The sequence below is a fragment of the Myodes glareolus genome, chromosome 6, assembly GCF_982192425.1.
Source record: "Myodes glareolus chromosome 6, mMyoGla1.1, whole genome shotgun sequence".
Lineage (NCBI taxonomy): Eukaryota > Metazoa > Chordata > Mammalia > Rodentia > Cricetidae > Myodes > Myodes glareolus.
Window position 1 is genome coordinate 49,961,058 of NC_142031.1, and position 18,681 is coordinate 49,979,738.

The 18,681-nt window shown below is 38.9% G+C and overlaps 1 protein-coding gene and 1 pseudogene across 3 annotated transcripts; one reads left to right on the forward strand and one right to left on the reverse strand.

The window, feature by feature from the left end:
• Positions 1–607: 607 nt before the first annotated feature.
• Positions 608–12,667, forward strand: LOC125404121 (uncharacterized). Of its 3 annotated transcripts, none has more exons than XM_085690788.2 (5): positions 608–767; positions 1,520–1,603; positions 4,674–4,800; positions 4,994–5,051; positions 8,713–12,667. In XM_085690788.2, the coding sequence occupies exons 3-5, from the start codon at positions 4,767–4,769 to the stop codon at positions 10,361–10,363; spliced, it is 1,743 nt and encodes a 580-aa protein (XP_085546914.2). In that variant the 5' UTR covers positions 608–767; positions 1,520–1,603; positions 4,674–4,766; the 3' UTR covers positions 10,364–12,667. The 3 variants fall into 3 exon arrangements, with proteins under 3 accessions (XP_085546914.2, XP_048295830.2, XP_085546915.2); XM_085690789.2 differs by lacking the exon at positions 608–767 and adding an exon at positions 858–1,384; XM_048439873.3 differs by lacking the exon at positions 1,520–1,603.
• Positions 12,668–16,711: 4,044 nt separating this feature from the next.
• LOC148121822 (large ribosomal subunit protein mL42-like) lies at positions 16,712–17,141 on the reverse strand (annotated as a pseudogene).
• Between the last annotated feature and the right edge of the window lie 1,540 nt (positions 17,142–18,681).

Genomic DNA, 18,681 nt, shown 5'->3' on the forward strand with positions numbered 1-18,681 from the left:
TGAGGCTTCCTGAACAGCAGAGTGTGCGGTCCTGAGGTTTGAGAATATGTTTACACTTGATACTGTGAGTTATCTTCTTGACCTGGGCAAAATAAGGTCTCTGTCTCCAGTTCAAGATCTGTTCCCGAGCCTCACCGGCTATCCTTTGTGGACCATTTCATCCGGGTAATTCTATTTTACTCAGCCAAGAAGTGCATTCGTGACAAATTCTTTAGTTGGCACTCTGGGCCCTCGTTCTTACTCTGCTTTCACTGACCCAGGACCCTTCCTGCTATGGTCCCGGTTTCCTTTAAGGGCAGTGACTCTGGGCTGTCCGGAGCCAATCTGTGCACTATTTTATGTGGAATAAAAGTAGGATCCCACTGAGCACACGGGGAAGCGAGTCTGTGCGCTAAAATCTCAAACAGTGTTCCCCTTAAGTGCAATTATCTCTCAGGCTTATTCCAAGGGGAAAGCCTGGGTTATGATCGGATGTTGATTTTATTTTAATTCCGCCCCCCCACCCCGTGATGGGAAAGGATGTTGGTCCTGCTACTCATGAATAAGAAGGCGGGTCCAGCAGCTTTCGCCAATCAGGGACGCTGTTACTTCCTTGCTGGAAATTTCGAATGAGGAACAAGAATGTTCCGCGGTTTCCGCCCCTGGCTCCATTTTTGAATCCCGTGTAGCTTTTGTGAGGTGTGTGACAGCTGATTTCTGTCGGTGTCACCTATTCTGTCGGCAGGCCCCTCATAGACGACCTCGGCCTGCGTCCGGAGCGGGACATGGTGAGTGCGCGGTGGCTCCTGGAGTCGTTGGTGCAGCCTGGCGCCGCCGACTGGACGGTCCCTGGCGCTGTGCTGCAGACTCTGGGGTGGAGTCTGGCACAGGCGGAGCCGGCAGCAGGCAGTCGAGAGTCCCCTCCTGTCCTGTGGCTGCTGTGAAACTGCTTCATCCCAGTCCCCAGCCTATCGTGGGGAATCCGCGATGAACCTTCGCCTCCACAGACGTTGCAGCCTGCAAGGCTGGAGACGCGGAGTTCGGACTGTGCAGGGAAGGGGCGCGGGTGGTGAGCGTTGCTGCCTGTCTGCCCTGGCACACTGGTTTCCGACCTGTTTTTATCGTTTTCTGTAATCTCTTTAGTGTTGTATTGATTTTGCTCGAGGCTACTTCTCCAAACAGAAGGGGCCTGTACTGCGAGTTTATTTTTTTTTAATTTTTTTTTTTTATTTTTCGGTTTTTCTGTCCTGGCGTACCATAGTAGCTGTCGATGACCTTGAAGTTGTGACCCTCCGTTCATCTCCCAAGTTTTGGGGTTGCCAGGAATGAGTCACCACACTTGGTTTAGCGTGGTGCAGGGGAGGAAACAGGAGAGAGTCTCTCCATATTAAGCAAACACTACCAAGTGAGCCACATTCTCAGCCCTGCTACACAATTTTAAAAGTAGAGGGGAGGGAGGGAATCCCTCTTGTGTAATGTTGTTGTTGTTGTTATTGTCTTTTTTTTTTTTTTCTTTTTGATTTGCTTTGAATTTTCCAAGACATGGTTTCTCTGCCTGCACCTGCCCTGGAACTCAACTTTGTAGACCATTCTGACCTCTGCCTCCCCAGTGCTGAGATTAAAGGTGTGCGCCACCACCTCTCTTATATGACTTTTTTAAGATAGCAAAATGAGTTATAAATGAACCTTTTCATACTGTCTTTATTGCATTTTATCTGTTTTCTCACATCATGCATTTATTTTTATTTAATTTAAAGAAATACTTGATCTCCTTTATTAATCTCTATGAGTTTGTAGATTTTCTGTAATTTCTGTTGCTATTGGCTTTCAGTCCTATTGCATTGTGATGAGATAGAATACAAGACATTGTTTTAGGCTTCCTCTATTTGTTGAAACTTGCTTTGTAACCTCATTTAGAGACTTTCTATTAGATGCTTAGAAGTGTGTATTCTCTTGTGTTTGAGTGGAATATCCTTTGTGTATTTAGCTGGTCAATCTGTTTTATGATGTTATTCATTTTGTTTGCTTGTTTGTTTATTTTTCTTTTGAGACTTAATTATGTAGCTGCAGCTGGCCTGGAACTTGCTCTGTAGACCAGGGTGACCTGAAATTCATGAAGATCTACCCGCATCTGGCTTCTGAGTGCTGCAATTAAAGGCATACCCCACTGTAGCTAACCTCATTGTGTCATTTAATTACAGATTTTCTCTGTTTATTTCTTGTCTAGTTCATTACTTGACTGGTGAGTTGGGTGTTAAAGTCACTGAGTATTACTGAATTTGAATTAATCTGTGACTTTATATGCAGTTGTTTTGTGATGACATTAAAAAAATTGATACCTCACAAATTGGTAAATTAATGATGCACCTAAAGTTCTTGGGAAAATAAGAAAAAAAAGAAGGATGTCTTCATGTTTTATTTATTTATTTATTTATTGGAGTCAGTCTTTCTTTTTTGCTCTCCTTTTCGATAATTCATTTTTAGACAAAATTTTGTAGCCCAGGCTGGCCTCAAACTAACAATCCCCTTCCTTTAGTCTCATGACTATCAAGATCGTAGGTATGCATCTCAGTGCTTGGCTTAAGCAAAGCTTAAAACTTAACAGACGACTGAGTTTTTTCCATGCTCATCAGTTTTTCACATAACAAGGCATTACTCCCTATTGAGAAGTGTTAGCTCACAGAATCATCGCCAATGTATACAGTGAGAGAAGGGAAAGGAACATTAGAGAGGGTCAGAAAGTGCATGAGTTGCAAGTATAGGATCAGCAGATATGTCGGCAAGTTCCATCCTACAATATCAGAGCACAGCGCATTGAAAATGACCTGCGTTGCTGCTCCTGGTTTTGGTAATTTTAGTTCAAGGTCTTTCTCGCTCCTTCTCTTCAATAACCTTCCTAAAATATCCAAACTGTGGGTGTGAACAGGGTTGGGTCACCAATTATTGCTTGGGGCTTTGAAAGGAAGATTTGGTGTCTAAGCATGCACAGAGGGTTCTACATTTTGACTGAAAGGGGGACATTTGGAAAGCCTTGCTCAAGCATATGCCCTTTCCCATCATGCATCTACTTTTAATCATATGCCTTTTTCAGAGGCAAAGTGGTAAAAAAGACTTTCCCGAGATGCTAATTTTGAAAACACAGTGTGACTAAGGTACATGAGCCCCAAAGTGGCACATTATAATTTTCAGGCCATTTTCCACTGTTACCAGATCTGTTTCAATGCAATTGTATAGATATAAGTGATTAATAACGTGTCTGAGGGGTTAACATATTGCCGTTGTTTTAAAACCTGAAAGCTGATAGCAGATGTGGTCCAAGGTTACATACAGATGATTGTTCAAAAATACTCACGGGGCGTTGGGTGCAAAACCCAAGTAAAGTCTCAGGTTGTTTCTCTTGTTCTGTCTCACTATTCTCCCAGGGCCTAGAATTAATTTCATACGAATTATAGCTGCTTTCTCATGACCTCATGTCTTAAAAATTTTAAGCTTGCTCATACTCTTTTCACTTACTGAAGGACTTCATTGTTTTTAAACATAAGTTCCTTTACGTTTCTGGTACCAGGGCAGAATGAAGCTAAGTTCTTGAACAAAATAGCAAATAATGGCCTCCATCTTAGTTTGAAACTAAATCCTTGCTCTACTCTGAGCCTTCCTGCTCTGTGCCTCTTCTGTAAGGATTTCTTTCATCATTTTTGTATATATAGCATCTACCAAAATGATCCGCTCAGATTTGCTTTTTCTGGTATGCTGATCTCTTTCTCTCTTGCTTACTTTCTTTCTCTTTGCCTTAAGAAAAAACTATTTTTCCAACACACACACGCACATGTTCAAAATGCCCAGAGAACCTGATCAGGCTTATTTTCAACAATGGCCCCACTTCTTTGTGTCTGTTCTTCTATTAGGGTTTTCCTATTGCTGTGATAAACTATCTGACAAAAATGAATTAAGGCAGAAAAAGTTTATTTCTTCTCATTGTTGAAGGGTTCAGTAAATCGTGATAACTTTAAAGCAAGAGTGTGAAACAGATGGTCAAATCATGCTGTGGGATAATCCTTTTGTATACTGTAAAGATTTGTCACTCATTTGGTTTAATAAAATGCTGATTGGCCAGTAGCCCAGAAGGAAATATAGGCGGGGCAACCAGACTAAGAGAATTCTGGGAAGAGGAAAAGCGGAGAGCGGAAAAGCAGAGAGCCAATCACTAGCCAGTCACAGAGGAAGCAAGATGAGAATTTCTCACTGAGAGAAGGTGCCACGCCACATGCTTAACATAGACAAGAATTATGGTTAATTTGAGTTGTATGATCTAGGTAATAATGAGCCTGAGCTAATAGGCCAAGCAGTTTATAATTAATATAAGCCTCTGTGTGTTTCTTTGGGACTTAACACTGCAGGACCAAGATATAGAAACTTCTGTCTACAAAATCATAACCACAATCAAGAATGTGTGGCTATATATTCCTCAATTCCCTTCTTCCTCTAATATAATCCTAAATACAGTTCAGAGACTGCTTTCATGCACCGTGAGTGGGTTTTCTCACATTAATTCATGTAATCCCTATAATTCCTCATGTTAACCTTTATCTGCATAACCACTTAGAAGTGTCTTGCGAAGCACATGTGCTAGATGGCTCTGCATCCTGTCAACCTGTCAGGTAAAACCACCCACCCTAATATGTGCACTGTTTTAGGAGCCTGTGACCTTTGAGGATGTGGCTGTGAACTTCACCTCAGGCGAGTGGACTTTATTGGATTCTAGTCAAAGGAAGCTCTACAGAGATGTGATGAAGGAAAACTTTATGAACCTGATCTCCATAGGTAAAACACACACTATGATTCCTTAGCTTTTTCAGACAACTGTTTCCTGTTTATGTGTATAGTAGTTTGTGGTTTGAAATATTGAAAGGGAACATGTAGTGAATTTAATGTGCCTGGTCACATCATAAAATTTAGAATGTAATAAATTTTTATAATATTGACTAAGTCATGATTTCTTTGTTTTTACTTCTAGAGAAAACACATGAAGAAAATGTTGATGAGGACTACCAGAGTCTCAGGAGAAATCTAGGGTAATTTATACTCAAGAGAGAGGACTTTACATCAAACATTTGTTGATGATAAGACAACTGAGAACCTAGTATATTATCCAAATATACCTAAGTATAAATTAATTCTAACGTAGATATTTATAAAACTGCAATTGGATGTGATCATTCAGAATTTGAATATCCCATCTCTGTAATTTCTGAATGTCACCAAAATGTGCTGCAACATTTAACTATGTAAGAGATTTTTCAGTGGTTCATTACATAAAAACTTGCCTCATACTCAGAAGTATTTGATATATTTTTATGATGTTTTCTGAGGGTTTTATGTATAAGGGATGTTTGTTGTTATTATCTTGGTTCTTAGAATTATTTGGTTTTTTTATGCATGCTTTGTTTCATGTATATTCTGTGTTCCACATTAAGTAGTACATCAATACATTTTGACCCTTTCGAAGGGCATAAGAGGGTATAAGACCTCCCCCTCCAGCTACTGCTTATCTTGGCTACTGTTAAACTGCCTGCTGGGACAAAAGCTTCCCCTGCACTGTTGAGCAAGATTACAGTATATGGTATTTGGTCTAAATACTTGGGGCTACAGTTAGGTCCCAAATAACTGAGTGTAGTCTCAGCTGACTGGAATAAGTCCTTTTAGTTGGATATTTAAAAAAAGAAAGAAAGAAAAAGAAAAAGAGGGTATAAGATCCCCATCCCCTGGGGTTGCAGTTACAGACAGTTGTGAGCCACCCGTGGTGCTGAGAATCAAGCATGGTCTCTCTAGAAAAGCCTCAGTCCTCTAAACTTCTGAGTTACCTCATTAGCCTCAGAAGAACTATTTTTAATTTGCTTTTTTATTGCTGAGATAAAGACCAGGACAAAAGACAACTTTACACAAAGGACTTATTTTGGTGCCTGTTGTGACTTCCATATCACAGGCTCTCATCATGGAAAATAAGGCAGGAACTCATGCTGGTCAGGAAGCTGAAGACTAGGACAGAATCAGGGATTATAGAAGAACACTGCTTACTGGGTTGCTCCTCAACACTTCCTCAGCTTCATTTCTCATAGAACTCAGGCCCATATGATAATAATGGGTGGTGCCCACAGCAGACTGGGTCCTCACACATCATTTTTGTTTTGTTTTGTTTTGTTGTTTTTGTAATTCACACATCAATTATTAATCAAGAAAATACCCCCACAGATTGCTGGCAGGCAAATCTGATGGAACCAGTTTTCCAATTGAGGCTCTCCTCAGATGGCTGTGACTTGTGTCAAGTGGACAAAACCCTGACCAGCACAATTGACTCCTTGTGATCTTGACATACAGATTCACTACTATTACACTATAACTTTTCCTTTCCTGTTTGTCCCCATGATCTCATGTTATTATCACAATATAAATCAGAGCATAACTGTAGGAATCCCACAGTCTTAAAAAATAATTATACACTTTAAATATTTAGTGTCTCTTAAATCCAAAATGTCTCCTCTGTGGGCTCCTGTAAAATCAAGTACATGACAGACACTTCTTATTTCAAAAGGAAAGAAGCAGAGCACAGGTCCCATTAGCTCAAAGGAAACTCCAAATTCAACAATGTTAATCACATTCTGTAGCTCAGTGTCCTTCATCTGGTCATGATAGTCTAGTCTCCAAAGGGCTTAGGGAACACAACTTTTCTGTTCGCTATCAACAACACACATCACTTGACTCCTAGACTCAGAGTTACCTCAAGTCCGCAACAGCTTCTGTCCTTGGCAGTCATCCATGGTGTTGGCATCTCTCATCTGCTGGGATCCATACAGGTCGCAGCTTCCCCTTCACTTTCTGATTTCTCTCCCGGAGCTCCAGCCTTGACATTTGGTGCACAATCTCATCTGTTCTCAATAAACCCTTCTTTCTTGGTGTTTCCACTGTCACCTTCTGCAGTGACATGAGAGCCTGGCCTTTCACTAAACCCTGTCTCAGCTTCTCTCCATGACCCCTTCATTCCTGTGCTTCTCATGCTGCTAATGTCAATACCACCTGACAGAATCTTACACATTGCCATGGTTTGCTTACAGTTTGAAGTGCAGCCTTGGGCCCCTGTGGTATTTGTGCTGACCGAAATCTCTGAAGATGTAGCCTCAATGCTTGTTATCATAGCAGATTCTTTACCCCAGCTAACCAGAAAGCACAGATTGTTAATCTAAACTATTGCATGAACCACTCCGATCGAGTCTCCAGGGTACTCTTAAGCGCCCCTTTGAGAGTTTGCTTGACTGTTCTAGAGTGGAATCACAGCTGCCGTTCCTCTACTCAGGGCAGGTTCTCCTCCTTTACAAAACACACAGCTGCAAGAGGGATCGATTCACTTGGAGCTGTGAGGGTGGAAGGGGACACTCCTTCGCCATCCACATCAGCCATGGTGATCAAGGGTATGGCATAAGTTGCAGCCAGGTAGGTCACTCTCAGACATCCTTCAGAAGCTTGACAAGACCAGGCTTTCACTTTTCCATTGCTCTTGCCATTCTTACATTCCAGTCTGCCAAAACCGATCATTAAACTTTGAGCACTCTCTGGCTTTTCCAGTTGAAAGTTCTAAGCACTATCATGGCCCTACCAAAAACAGTAGGGTCAGGTCTGTAACAGCAATACCCCATGGATCAGGTACCAATTTCTCCTTTAGTTTATTGTCTAGGCCTGTGATAAATATCATGACCAAAAGCAACTTGGGCAGGAAAGGGTTTATTGTGGCTTACACTTTGTGTCAATGTCTATCATTAAGAGAAGCCAGGCCAGAAGCTTAAGCTGCACAGGTACCTGGAAGCAGAAACCATGCAGGAGCAGTGCTTACTGGCTTGCTTGCTACCTTTTTAATTCAACTCAGGCGCACTTTCCCAGGGGAGGCACCAATCACAGTAAGCTAGGCCCTCCCATGTAACTCATTAATCAAGAAAGCAACCCGTTAGGATTACCCTCAAGCCCATCTGACAGCTGTTTTCTCAACTGAGGTTCCGTCTTCTCAGATGTCCCTGTCGTGTGTCATGTTAATAAGTCTAACCAGCACGTTATGTATTTCAAATGCCTAAGTGAAGGCATATTCCTCATGTCATGTGATTGTTATTCTTTTGTGCTAACATCAGAAATTTGACTGAAAAGCTTCTTTTATGTTCATAAGTCTTTTTTAATGTGTGTGTGTTGTTTCATGTGAGTTCATGCCACACGTGTGAGAAGGATTTATAGAGCCAGAAGAAGGCTATAGGCCCCTTGAGGCTTAAGCCACTGTGAACCCACCCATAGGTCTTCGGTTTCCTGGAAGAGGAACAGGTGCTTTTAACATCTGAGGTATCTCTCCAGATTCTTTATAATTCTTATGAAAATAAAGTTAACAATCTATTTATTTTCTCATCACAGGATCTTTATATGTGGCCCTTATTGGTCTTAAATTTTGAGTCTGTTTGCTCTTTCCTCTGGAGTACTATAACTATAGTGGACCACTGGAATCAGTCACCAACACTTTCTTTGCCTAAACAAAAGTATACCAGCACCAATACGTTCTTAGTCACCAAAGGATTCATTTATTGGAAAATACCTTCTCACACACTAAAGAGTTCATGCTGGAAAGAAATCTTAATAACGTAAACATTATGAAAAGGCCTTCACTATTTCCAGTTGCAATAATCCTCTTCTTTTTTTTTTTTTCAGAACTCTGGTTGAGAAAGGTGGTGAATATGGACATGACAGTCAGTGTGCAAAAACCCAGCAACAGATTCCAGAGCCTATGGTTAATGAGGACATGCCTCCTTCTATAACATTATATGAAAGCAGTAGCAGTTTGTGTATAAGAAACGCCATTGGTAATTTGCCCTCAGATGTGCACCTCAGTGATCAAACTGAAGATAAACTATTTGAGTATAAGGAATCTGTGGAGAAGGCTTTTAAACATGAAAAATGTTGGGAAGATATGGGTCAATCTGAGTCATTTCAGGTACATGAATGTTCTAAAAAAATATCTTCTGAAAGTCAGCAATGTAATACAGCTTGCGGGAGTCTCCATTGTGATCAGCATCAGGAGAAGACTGACATTGGAAACAGGCATGATGACGATGCCGTTACAAACTACACACATGGCCAGACAGACGAAAGTGTCCATAGTGAAGTAAAACCATTTGTATGTAAGCAATGTGGAGAAGCGTTTGTTAATTCCAGTCACCTTATCAGCCATGAACGAATTCATATTGTAGAAAAGTGTTATATTTGCAAACAGTGTGGAAAAACATTTAGATATTTGTCATGCTTTCAAAAACACGAAAGAATTCACAGTGGAGAGAGACCTTATGCGTGTGAGCAGTGTGGGAAAGGATTTATCCAGTTGAAATACCTTCTCATGCACCAAAGAAGTCACACTGGAGAAAATTCTTATGAATGCAAACATTGTGAAAAAGTGTTCACTATTTCCAGTGCTGATGATGTTCCTGAAAGAATTCACTGTGGAGAGAAACCGTATTCATGTAAGCATTGTGGGAAAACTTTCACTAGTCCCAATGACTATAATAGTTGTGAAAGTATCCACACTGGAGAGAATCCCTTTGTATGTAAAAAATGTGGGAAAGCCTTCAAACGTTTGGGTCATTTTATGAATCATGAAAGAATTCACACTGGAGAGAAGCCTTATGCATGTAAACATTGTGGGAAAGCCTTCACCAGTTCCAGTGACCGTAATAGCCATGAAAGAATACACACTGGAGAGAAACCCTTTGTTTGTAAAACATGTGGGAAAGCATTCAGTCGTTCTGATTATCTTATCAATCATAGAAGGATACACACTGGAGAGAAGCCTTATGCATGTAAGTATTGTGGAAAAGCCTTTGCCACTTCCAGTGACAGAAATAGCCATGAAAGAATTCACACTGGTGAGAGATCCTTTCTATGTAAAAAATGTGGAAAAGTATTCATTCTTTCTGGTGACCTAATAAAACATGAAAGAATTCACACTGGAGAGAAGCCTTATGCATGCAAACATTGTGGAAAAGCTTTCACTACTTCGAGTGCTCGTAACAGTCATGAAAGAATTCACACTGGAGAGAAGCCTTATACATGTAAGCATTGCACAAAAACTTTTACCACATCCAGTACCCGTAACAGTCATGAAAAAACTCACACTGCAGAGAAGCATTTTGCGTGTGACCTTTGTAGGAAAACCTTCAACAGTCAGAGTTCCTATTACACTCATAAAAAAATTCATTCTATGCAAGAGAAACTTTATGTATGTAAACACTGTGGAAAAGAATTCACTTACTGTGGTAATTTCCTCAAGCATGAAAGAATTCACACTATGGAAACCTTGTCCGTGTGAGTAATCTGTGGTTGTGTTCCACAAACCATCACAAAGCCACGTACGGGTTCATAGTGAGAAATTTGTTCAGCTATAAATAGTGTGATGCTCTGGGTTTCCAACTTATGAGTTTAGATGACCCTGAGATGGCTCAGTTAGTAAAGGATCTTCTGGGTAGCCTGATGGTCTCAGTTTAACTGTGGAAGTCAGATGGTAGAAATAGAGAGTCATTTCACAAAAGTTGGCTTCTGAAGTCAACTTCTGAAGTCCACTTGTGTGTGTGCATACACAAATTAGGTAAATAAATATAGTGCTAAAGTAAGAAAAAAATGAAAAAATTTTGACGTGGAAAGAAGCAGATGTGACCAGAAATAGTGTAATTTTAGCCCTAGTATGTAAACGTATTCAGGATAAAATCCTGCTCTGATACATATTTTAATGCCTGCTTATTACAGCTAGGATAGGAGGCTAGCAAAATAAAGTATCCAATACAGGACATTTGACTACCATTTGGAAATTTTAAGGTGAACCTGTTCTAACTAAATGAAAATTTTACTGAAAAAATTAAAAAAAACTATGATTTTCAGTTGAAATAAAGCTTACAAAACATTTTCATGTTTTTAAATCTTATAAAGAGAATTTATGTTTGTGTAGAATATTTTACAAATAATCCGAAGAAAGTACAATAAAAATTTTAACATTTTGATCTTTGGTCCATTCCTATACAAAACTTGTATTTTTGCCTTTTTGTTTTTAATCTTGGAGTTAAGTTAATAATATTGGCATAATTTTCTGGTCTGCCATTGCTGTCACTGGGAAGACAGATTTCTAAGAAATTGTATCCAACAATAGCTAGCCTTTGAAGAAACTGTTTGAAGCATGGAGAGATGACTCAGTGATTAACGGCATTTGCACCTCTCCTCGGGGGCTTTCTTTGGAATCAAGCATGTGTATTGGGTGATTTTCAACTAACTTTAACTTTAATTCCATAGTTTCTGAACACCTTCTGATCCTCTCCAGGTACCTGTACAATTATGTGCATACACAAATAAAAAATATGAAAAGAAAAAGAGAAGAAATTGGTGTCTCAGAGAGATGGCTCTGTAACTAAGAGCGCTGACTTCTCTTTCAGGTTTTTCTGTGTCTGGTTGAAGCAGAAAATTTATTGCTTCCTATTGTAATATTTTTTGTGTCCCTTACATAGCAAATTATTTTTTTTAACATACCTACTAGTTAATTGGTAATTATGTTTATGTAAAAAAAATTTCTAAATGACTTTTTCTTTTGGTTTCAAGACAGTTTTTCTGTGTAGCCCTAGTTTTCCTGGAACTCTCTCTGTAGACCAGGTTGAATTCACAGAGAAAAACATGACTTTAATCCCAAGTGCTGGAATTAAAGGTGTGTGCCATCACTGCCCAGCCCTGAGTGACATTTTTATAGATTATTATTTTTTAATTTATTATATTATTTGTGTGTGTGTGACTGTGTTTATGTGTGAGTTTATGTACATGCATTTAAGTGGGGTCTGAAGAGGGCATAGAACCTCCTGGAACTTGACTCAGCTTCAGTTTTAGCACCACAAAGTGCTAGGAGCCAAACTCTAGTCTTCCTTCAATACAGCAAGTGCCCTTAATCTTTGTGCTCACTCTCCGGCCTCTATAGTAACATAGATTCTATGTGTTTTATTAATGTTTCTCTGTACTTGAATGATTATATTTTTAAAAGCCGTTTTAACTGATCATCTTACTTTTTTTTGATGGGTTCATGTATTTCTATAATAAATTTTTGTATTTTAACTTCCCAGTCCCCTTCTTTTATCTTCACTCTGTTACTTCAGTACTTCTTAATAGATACACTCCTTAATTTATGAGTATGAACATGAGCATTTTTAAGGCATTTTCACATGACCATTTATCAAGACAATAGTATGTAACTGCTTAGCACTGGTGACCTTCCCAGCCACAGGCTCTTGAGGATGTTTCAAGAAACAAGACTGGAGAAATAACTGTGCATCTAAGAGTACTTAACTTTCCAAAGGCTTCTAATTCACTTTTCAGCACCCATATTTGATGACTTACAATGACCTGTGCCTTCTAGGAAATGAAGACTCTCTGTGGACTCTGAAGATAACTACAAACTCATAGTGTACACTCAAACACAAAATATGATTTATTTCTGTATGTGTAGCTGGTCAAAAGTTCAAGAAACAAAGGGTGGGCCTTCTTCATAACTTTCATGTTTGTTTCTGCTGTTCTCTACAGACATATAACACAGATGGTCGTTTTGTAGTCCTACTACAATTAAAGATTAAAGCTGATTTTGGAATCGGGGTGTGGCTCTCTCCTCTAAACTTAAGCATGCTTATTAAAGCGAAATTCAGAATCTCTGTCTCATGTCAGAAGAGACATAATAGGGGACAGAAGAAAAACAAAAAATCAAGGATTATTTTTATTACTAATCTCATACTCTTTTGGTGTTTTTTTTTAATCTTTTGGTTTTATATTGACCCTTTGGCAGCTTTTCTTAAGGTATATTCTCTCTCTCTCTCTCTCTCTCTCTCTCTCTCTCTCTCTCTCTCTCTCTCTCTCATGGTCATATAGAGTACTAATTCTAGAAAAAGGTTCCATCTACCTTATTGTACATAATTTCAAGTTTGAGTATCAGTTTTCTGCACTGATGAGCACACCTAACAGGGACCTTTGAAATCTCCATAAGGAGGATGGCACCTCATAATTACGACACCTCCAGGACTATGATAACACCACTGAACTGAATAATACCACCTGAGGATCGGCTTTGGACTACAAAATAATTTCCAGATGGCTAGCTGAGATAATCCAGACTGACAGACTTGAGACAAGCCCTTCACTTTTCTATTACGCATAGACTGAACAACAAAAAAATGATAGAGGACTCCTAGGACTTGACAGTTAATTGAAAATTTTCTTTTCAGGATTCCCTAAAGGTGTCATCTCCCCCAGACAGCAGGAAGTAAATTTAAGAATATGATTCCCACATTCTTAAGAGGCATAGGGTGGATTTTTTTTTATTGCTGTTGTTTAGTGGATTATAGATATCTGTCATTGCTAGGGAGGCTATTTAACATTCCTTGTAAGAGATCTTCCATTGATAATTTTTAGCAGGCTGAGAATTATAAGTAGGCTTTGTGAAAGCAAATTTCTCTCTGTCTTTTTCTTGTAAAAGTATCGTGAAGAGACAATCTTTTAAATCAATAACTATAAAAAGCTATCCTTGTGGTAATAGAGACAGCAAAAGATATGCCAGACTGTAGAGAGCACATTGACTGAATCACCATTTTAACAGTTCTTAAATCTTTTCCACTCTCCATTTTCCAGATTTCTTTTTAACAACAAATACAGAGGCTGGTTGCTTCAATATGCTGAGCATCTGTTTGCTCCTGTGTCAGCTGTTCTAAAGCCTGCAGTTTCTCTTGTTAAAGGCGATTGCTTAAGCCATACAGGTTTGTCTGTCTGCCATTTTAAAGGTAGGGCTATTGGTGTCTTTGAAAGATAAACAGCTGTTGTACCTTGTTCTTTGTGAAGCCTGGATGATCAGGGGCTATTCTTTATAAAACCTTGTAATATTCCCATATTAATTTATGATTTGTTTGTAAGGCTTACAACAAATATTGCTCTCAATATATCATTGCTGTAACAAGTCAGGTCCCCACAAATTCATTCCTATATTAGCCACATATGGCTTTAATGTTCCTCTTTGTCCTTCCAGCCCTATACATTGACACATCTTGTACTCTGTTTTGTTTAAGATGAAGTTCCAATCTCTAAAAGCTGAATATGTACATTCTGAAGAGGCCAATTTAGATGCCAAGATTCTGATGAAATTATTGTCACAACTGCATCTGTGTACCAGACCTTCAATGATATCATTTGCTCATAAATTTAATTTTGATCTTTGTTTATAGAAGTTTTCCAGGATACTTGCCTGAATTTTTTTGTTCTTTCTTCTACAGCTGTTTTATTATCCATAGCAGTATGGTTTCTTATAGTAGGTATTAGGTTCTTTAATTGCTCTGGGAAGGAATTTCTTCTACAATGGCATGTAAGGACTGAACCATGTAGACAGAGACTTCATTCATTCCTGACCACCCAGACCCCAAATAATAACACAGAAACTATATTAATTGCAACACTGCTTTGCCTATTAGCTTAGGATTCTTATTGACTAACTTATATCTTAAATTAACCTATTCTTATTTTATATTTTACCATGAGGCTCATGGTTTACTGTGAAGGTTTCCAGTGTATATCTCCTTCAGCGGCTACATGGTGTCTCTTTGACTCTGCCTTCTTTCTCCCAGCATTCAGTTTAGTTTTTCCTGCCTAGCTCTATTTTGCCCTGCCACAGGCCCAAAATATTGAATTATTAACCAGTGGTATTAAAACATAACATACACAGGGGAAATCCCATATTACCTCCCCTTTTCTGTCTAAATAGAAAGGAAAATTTTAACTTTAATGTAGTAAAATCACATATAGCAAAACAGGTATTAAACAATAATTATAGTTAAAATATTTATATTTATTTTATCTTATAATAACTAAGGAAAACTATATAACTATCTATTCTTCAACTTCATCAAAGACCCCTGAAGGATTTATTACCTAAGTTAACAGGAAGTGCATTGTAAGCAACTTCCAAAACTCTAGAATTGACAGATACATATCGCTGCCTGGACAATCACCCAAAGTTCTTCTGTATCATTGCTGCATCTGTCTTTAGCCTACAGGCCCATCGTATCTGGCAGACTTTTCCATGAAGATCACTTATGTCTTGTACTGGAAAAGTTCATAAGTTGCTTTCTTCTGTGTCCTGGAAGATGTCTGGCAGTTCTCTCATGAAGCAGGAACCCTGAAGGACTGCCTTACTTTCTTTAGGCAACTTCAGTCATTTTTCTGTGGGTCCTGCATGTCTAGTTCTTACAGCATACCATTAAGCAGTTCAGGCAAGAACCATTTCTTGTCCAAATGGCTAACCAACTTCTTTGATGCCCATCTTCCTCTTGAAGTAACTTGGTGCTGTCAGGAGCAGATGTGTCTCACTGTCCTGAAAAGTTCAAAGTTCTTAAACATTTTAAATGCCATATTCTGTTAGTCTTTGAAAGTTTTGTGTTAGGAATTTTCCTAAAACGAGCTCTCTGCTGACGCAAAAATCCCAATCAAGTCAAATAACAACAAGCCAAATTAAAAATATCCAGGTTTGATGATCCTGTGCTCTCAGGTGGTCCTGAGGGGAAACCGGGAAGCTGTGAACGCCACCACTGTGGGGAGAGGAAAGAGACCACAAGGGAACTTTTTGGGGAAGCAGTTTAAATAGACTAGGAAAGTGGTCAAGATTTTGGCAGACTGTCTGGGGAGGGGTCAAGACTTGGTGGGCACAGGAATGGGGCCTCCAAAAATGGAGGCCAGAGACCAGGACTTGGAGCTTACAGTTTGAAGAATATTCATCTGAAATATATCTTTGTACATCTACAAAACCTAACTAACATGACTACAAGCTTGGCTATTATAGATGACTATCTATTAACCTGTATTTCTTAATTATACATTATATTTTTAAATTAGCTGCACAAACACAATACCTTAAACAGGAGCAGAAATCCATATAATAAAATTGACCTTAATTTTCTATCAATAGACCAAGATCCATACCAATTCAAAGTTTTGATCTCTATATTATATGCCTCTTTAAATGTAAACAAATATTTATAAACAATTTTTGGTAATTTGGGTATAGTTCTCTCCAAACTGCTTCCTGCTTTTTGTTGGGCAAAGTATTTTGCGGTGTTCACAGAGACCTTTCAGGTGGTGTTTGTCCATCAAGCCACATTAGCCTGGAATTATTCCACAGGTTCTCATTCTCTGTGGAAACAAAAGCAGAACCTCTTTTCCAAAAAAAAAAAAAATCCCATATTCTTAGACTCAAATTTTGAAGTAAAGATACCTTTAAAATATATATGTTGGTTTAGCTTAGCTGCCCCCAGAATCAAATATCTCTCCATAGTCAAAAATTCAGAGAAAACACAATAATATACATAATCCAGACTCTCTGTGTATATTCCATCTTTATATGACTGATTTTCTTTACTCCTTTAATGTGTAACTGCCTGTACTCTGTCTCTTTAAAGACTGTGCTTTATTTTTTTAACAATTCACTTATTTTTATAGCTCTCTATATTCTTTTTCTTCTTTTTGCCAAGCCTACATACAGTTTTTAAACATACTGTGTCTTATTTACAGGTCTTTTATGTCTGAATCTATCCTATTGTGTATCTGAAATCCTTTTCTGACAAAACACTTTTTTAAAAAAAAATATAAAGGGGTACTTTTATTATTTTCTTACATAACATCTTAATGAATACACCAGGTGCATTTTCTCAGCTGGCAAATAAGACACACAGCAAAACTTCCTTATGCTTGGGAAGTCAAGAGCCATCACCTGTCTCTGGGAGGATTAAGTTTCTTACAACGTCTGTGATACTGTCCGTGCGGGTACCAATGTTGCTTTGTGGTGCTTTATTCTATCATGGGCCCTTGCTCAAGCCATTTGCTTTTTATTTCTAACTTAGTTTTCAGCACTTGTTCATGTGTTTCTTCATTATTACGCAAAATGTCTGGTTGAGGGATAGGCAGTTGTAGTCATCAGGAAGAGAAGAGTAGGTAGACTTTCGACAAACACTAGATAAGACTCCATTTTGGATTGGAAATAAATGTTTCAAGACAGTCCTGCTTGATGTCACTCATTTCACTACTGTGGCCATGATCTTAATCAGTTGACGTGAACAAAGATATTGTGAGGAGAAACCAATTCTCACATCTGTTTCTAGGCACACAGATTTTCATTCCTCGGGCCCGCCATCTTGCTTCAGTCCCCAAAACACATTTTAAAATGGTATGCAGTGTGGTCATTGAGGCCTTCCTTGTCCTTTTAACATGGTGGAGGTAATTTACCACCAGCTCTGGGATTGCCAGGAGGGGTCCTTGCTCACCACCTCAACTCTGGTAAGCAGTTGGTCCACGCGGTTACCAAGTAACTTGCAGTGCGCTGCCCACAAACCCCATTCAGGTGCTCGGCCTCCTTAAAGAGCCAGAGTTCATGTTGCCAACACGAACCAGGAAGCCACCGTTTCTTTGCTGAGTCAGTAAATCTCTTCTTAAAGGATTGGCAACAGAGCCCATTGGTACCAAGAAACTACACTAAACTTTGTGTGTGTGTGTGTGTGTGTCTAGAATTTCTTTTCAAGCTCTCTCAGGTTTTATGTGGATATAGTCAGCCCATGTTGGCATGCCAATTTGTAGGCAGATACCAATCATTCCCAAGTACCCAGACCTGAAATAATAACACATAAACTATATTAATTGTAACACTGCTTGGCCTATTAGCTTAGCCTTCTTATTGACTAACTCTTACATCTTAAATTAACCCATTCCTATTTTATATTTTATAATGAGGCTCTTGCTTTACCGGTAAGGCTCCCAGGTGTCTGTCTCCTTCAGTGGCTACATGGCATCTCTTTGACTCTGCCTTCTTTCTGCCAGCATTCAAGTCATTTCTCCCCCTCTCCTGCCTAGCTCTATTCTGCCCTGCAGCTCTATTCTGCGCAAAGCAGCTTCTTTATTAACCAGTGGTAATAAAACATATTTACAGCGTACAGAAGGGAGCCCCACATCAGAACCAGATTTGGCATAGGGGCTGAATTTGGCATAGGGGCCTGAAAGAGACCTCTTATAGAGTTTCCTAACAGCAAAAGATTCCCATGACTATTCCTCGTTGACCTATATTAGTCCAATAACTGCCTTTTGCCACCACCTTCCACATAATCAAGGTGGAAGGGGCATTCTGAATGATTATTCTTAGAAAAAAAATTGTTTCTAATAATGCCCTGTCCACAATCCTTCTTAAAAGTAACTTTGTTTGCCACAATTATAACATTTGACATTTAGAGTTTTCCTCAAACATCTGGAAATCACCTCTCCTATCCATGTATCATCATGTTTATGAGATTCTATATTAATTATATCTCAGATTCATTCCTCCAGAGGTGCTGACCTTGCGTTTAATGGCTTAATTATCTTTTGCATAGAGAATTAGAAATCTCAAAAGCCAGAGATTCAATTATTATTTGTCTAGCTTCTGAATTTGGTATCATTCTATTTACTGCTGAAATTAATCTTTGAAAGAAATTCATAATGGCTTCCTTTGGTCCCTGCATAGCTGTAGTAAATGAGTCAATTTTTTTTCCTACTTTTTTCAATTCTTTCCCAAGAATTTAAAGGTGCTGCATAGCATAAATCCAGGGT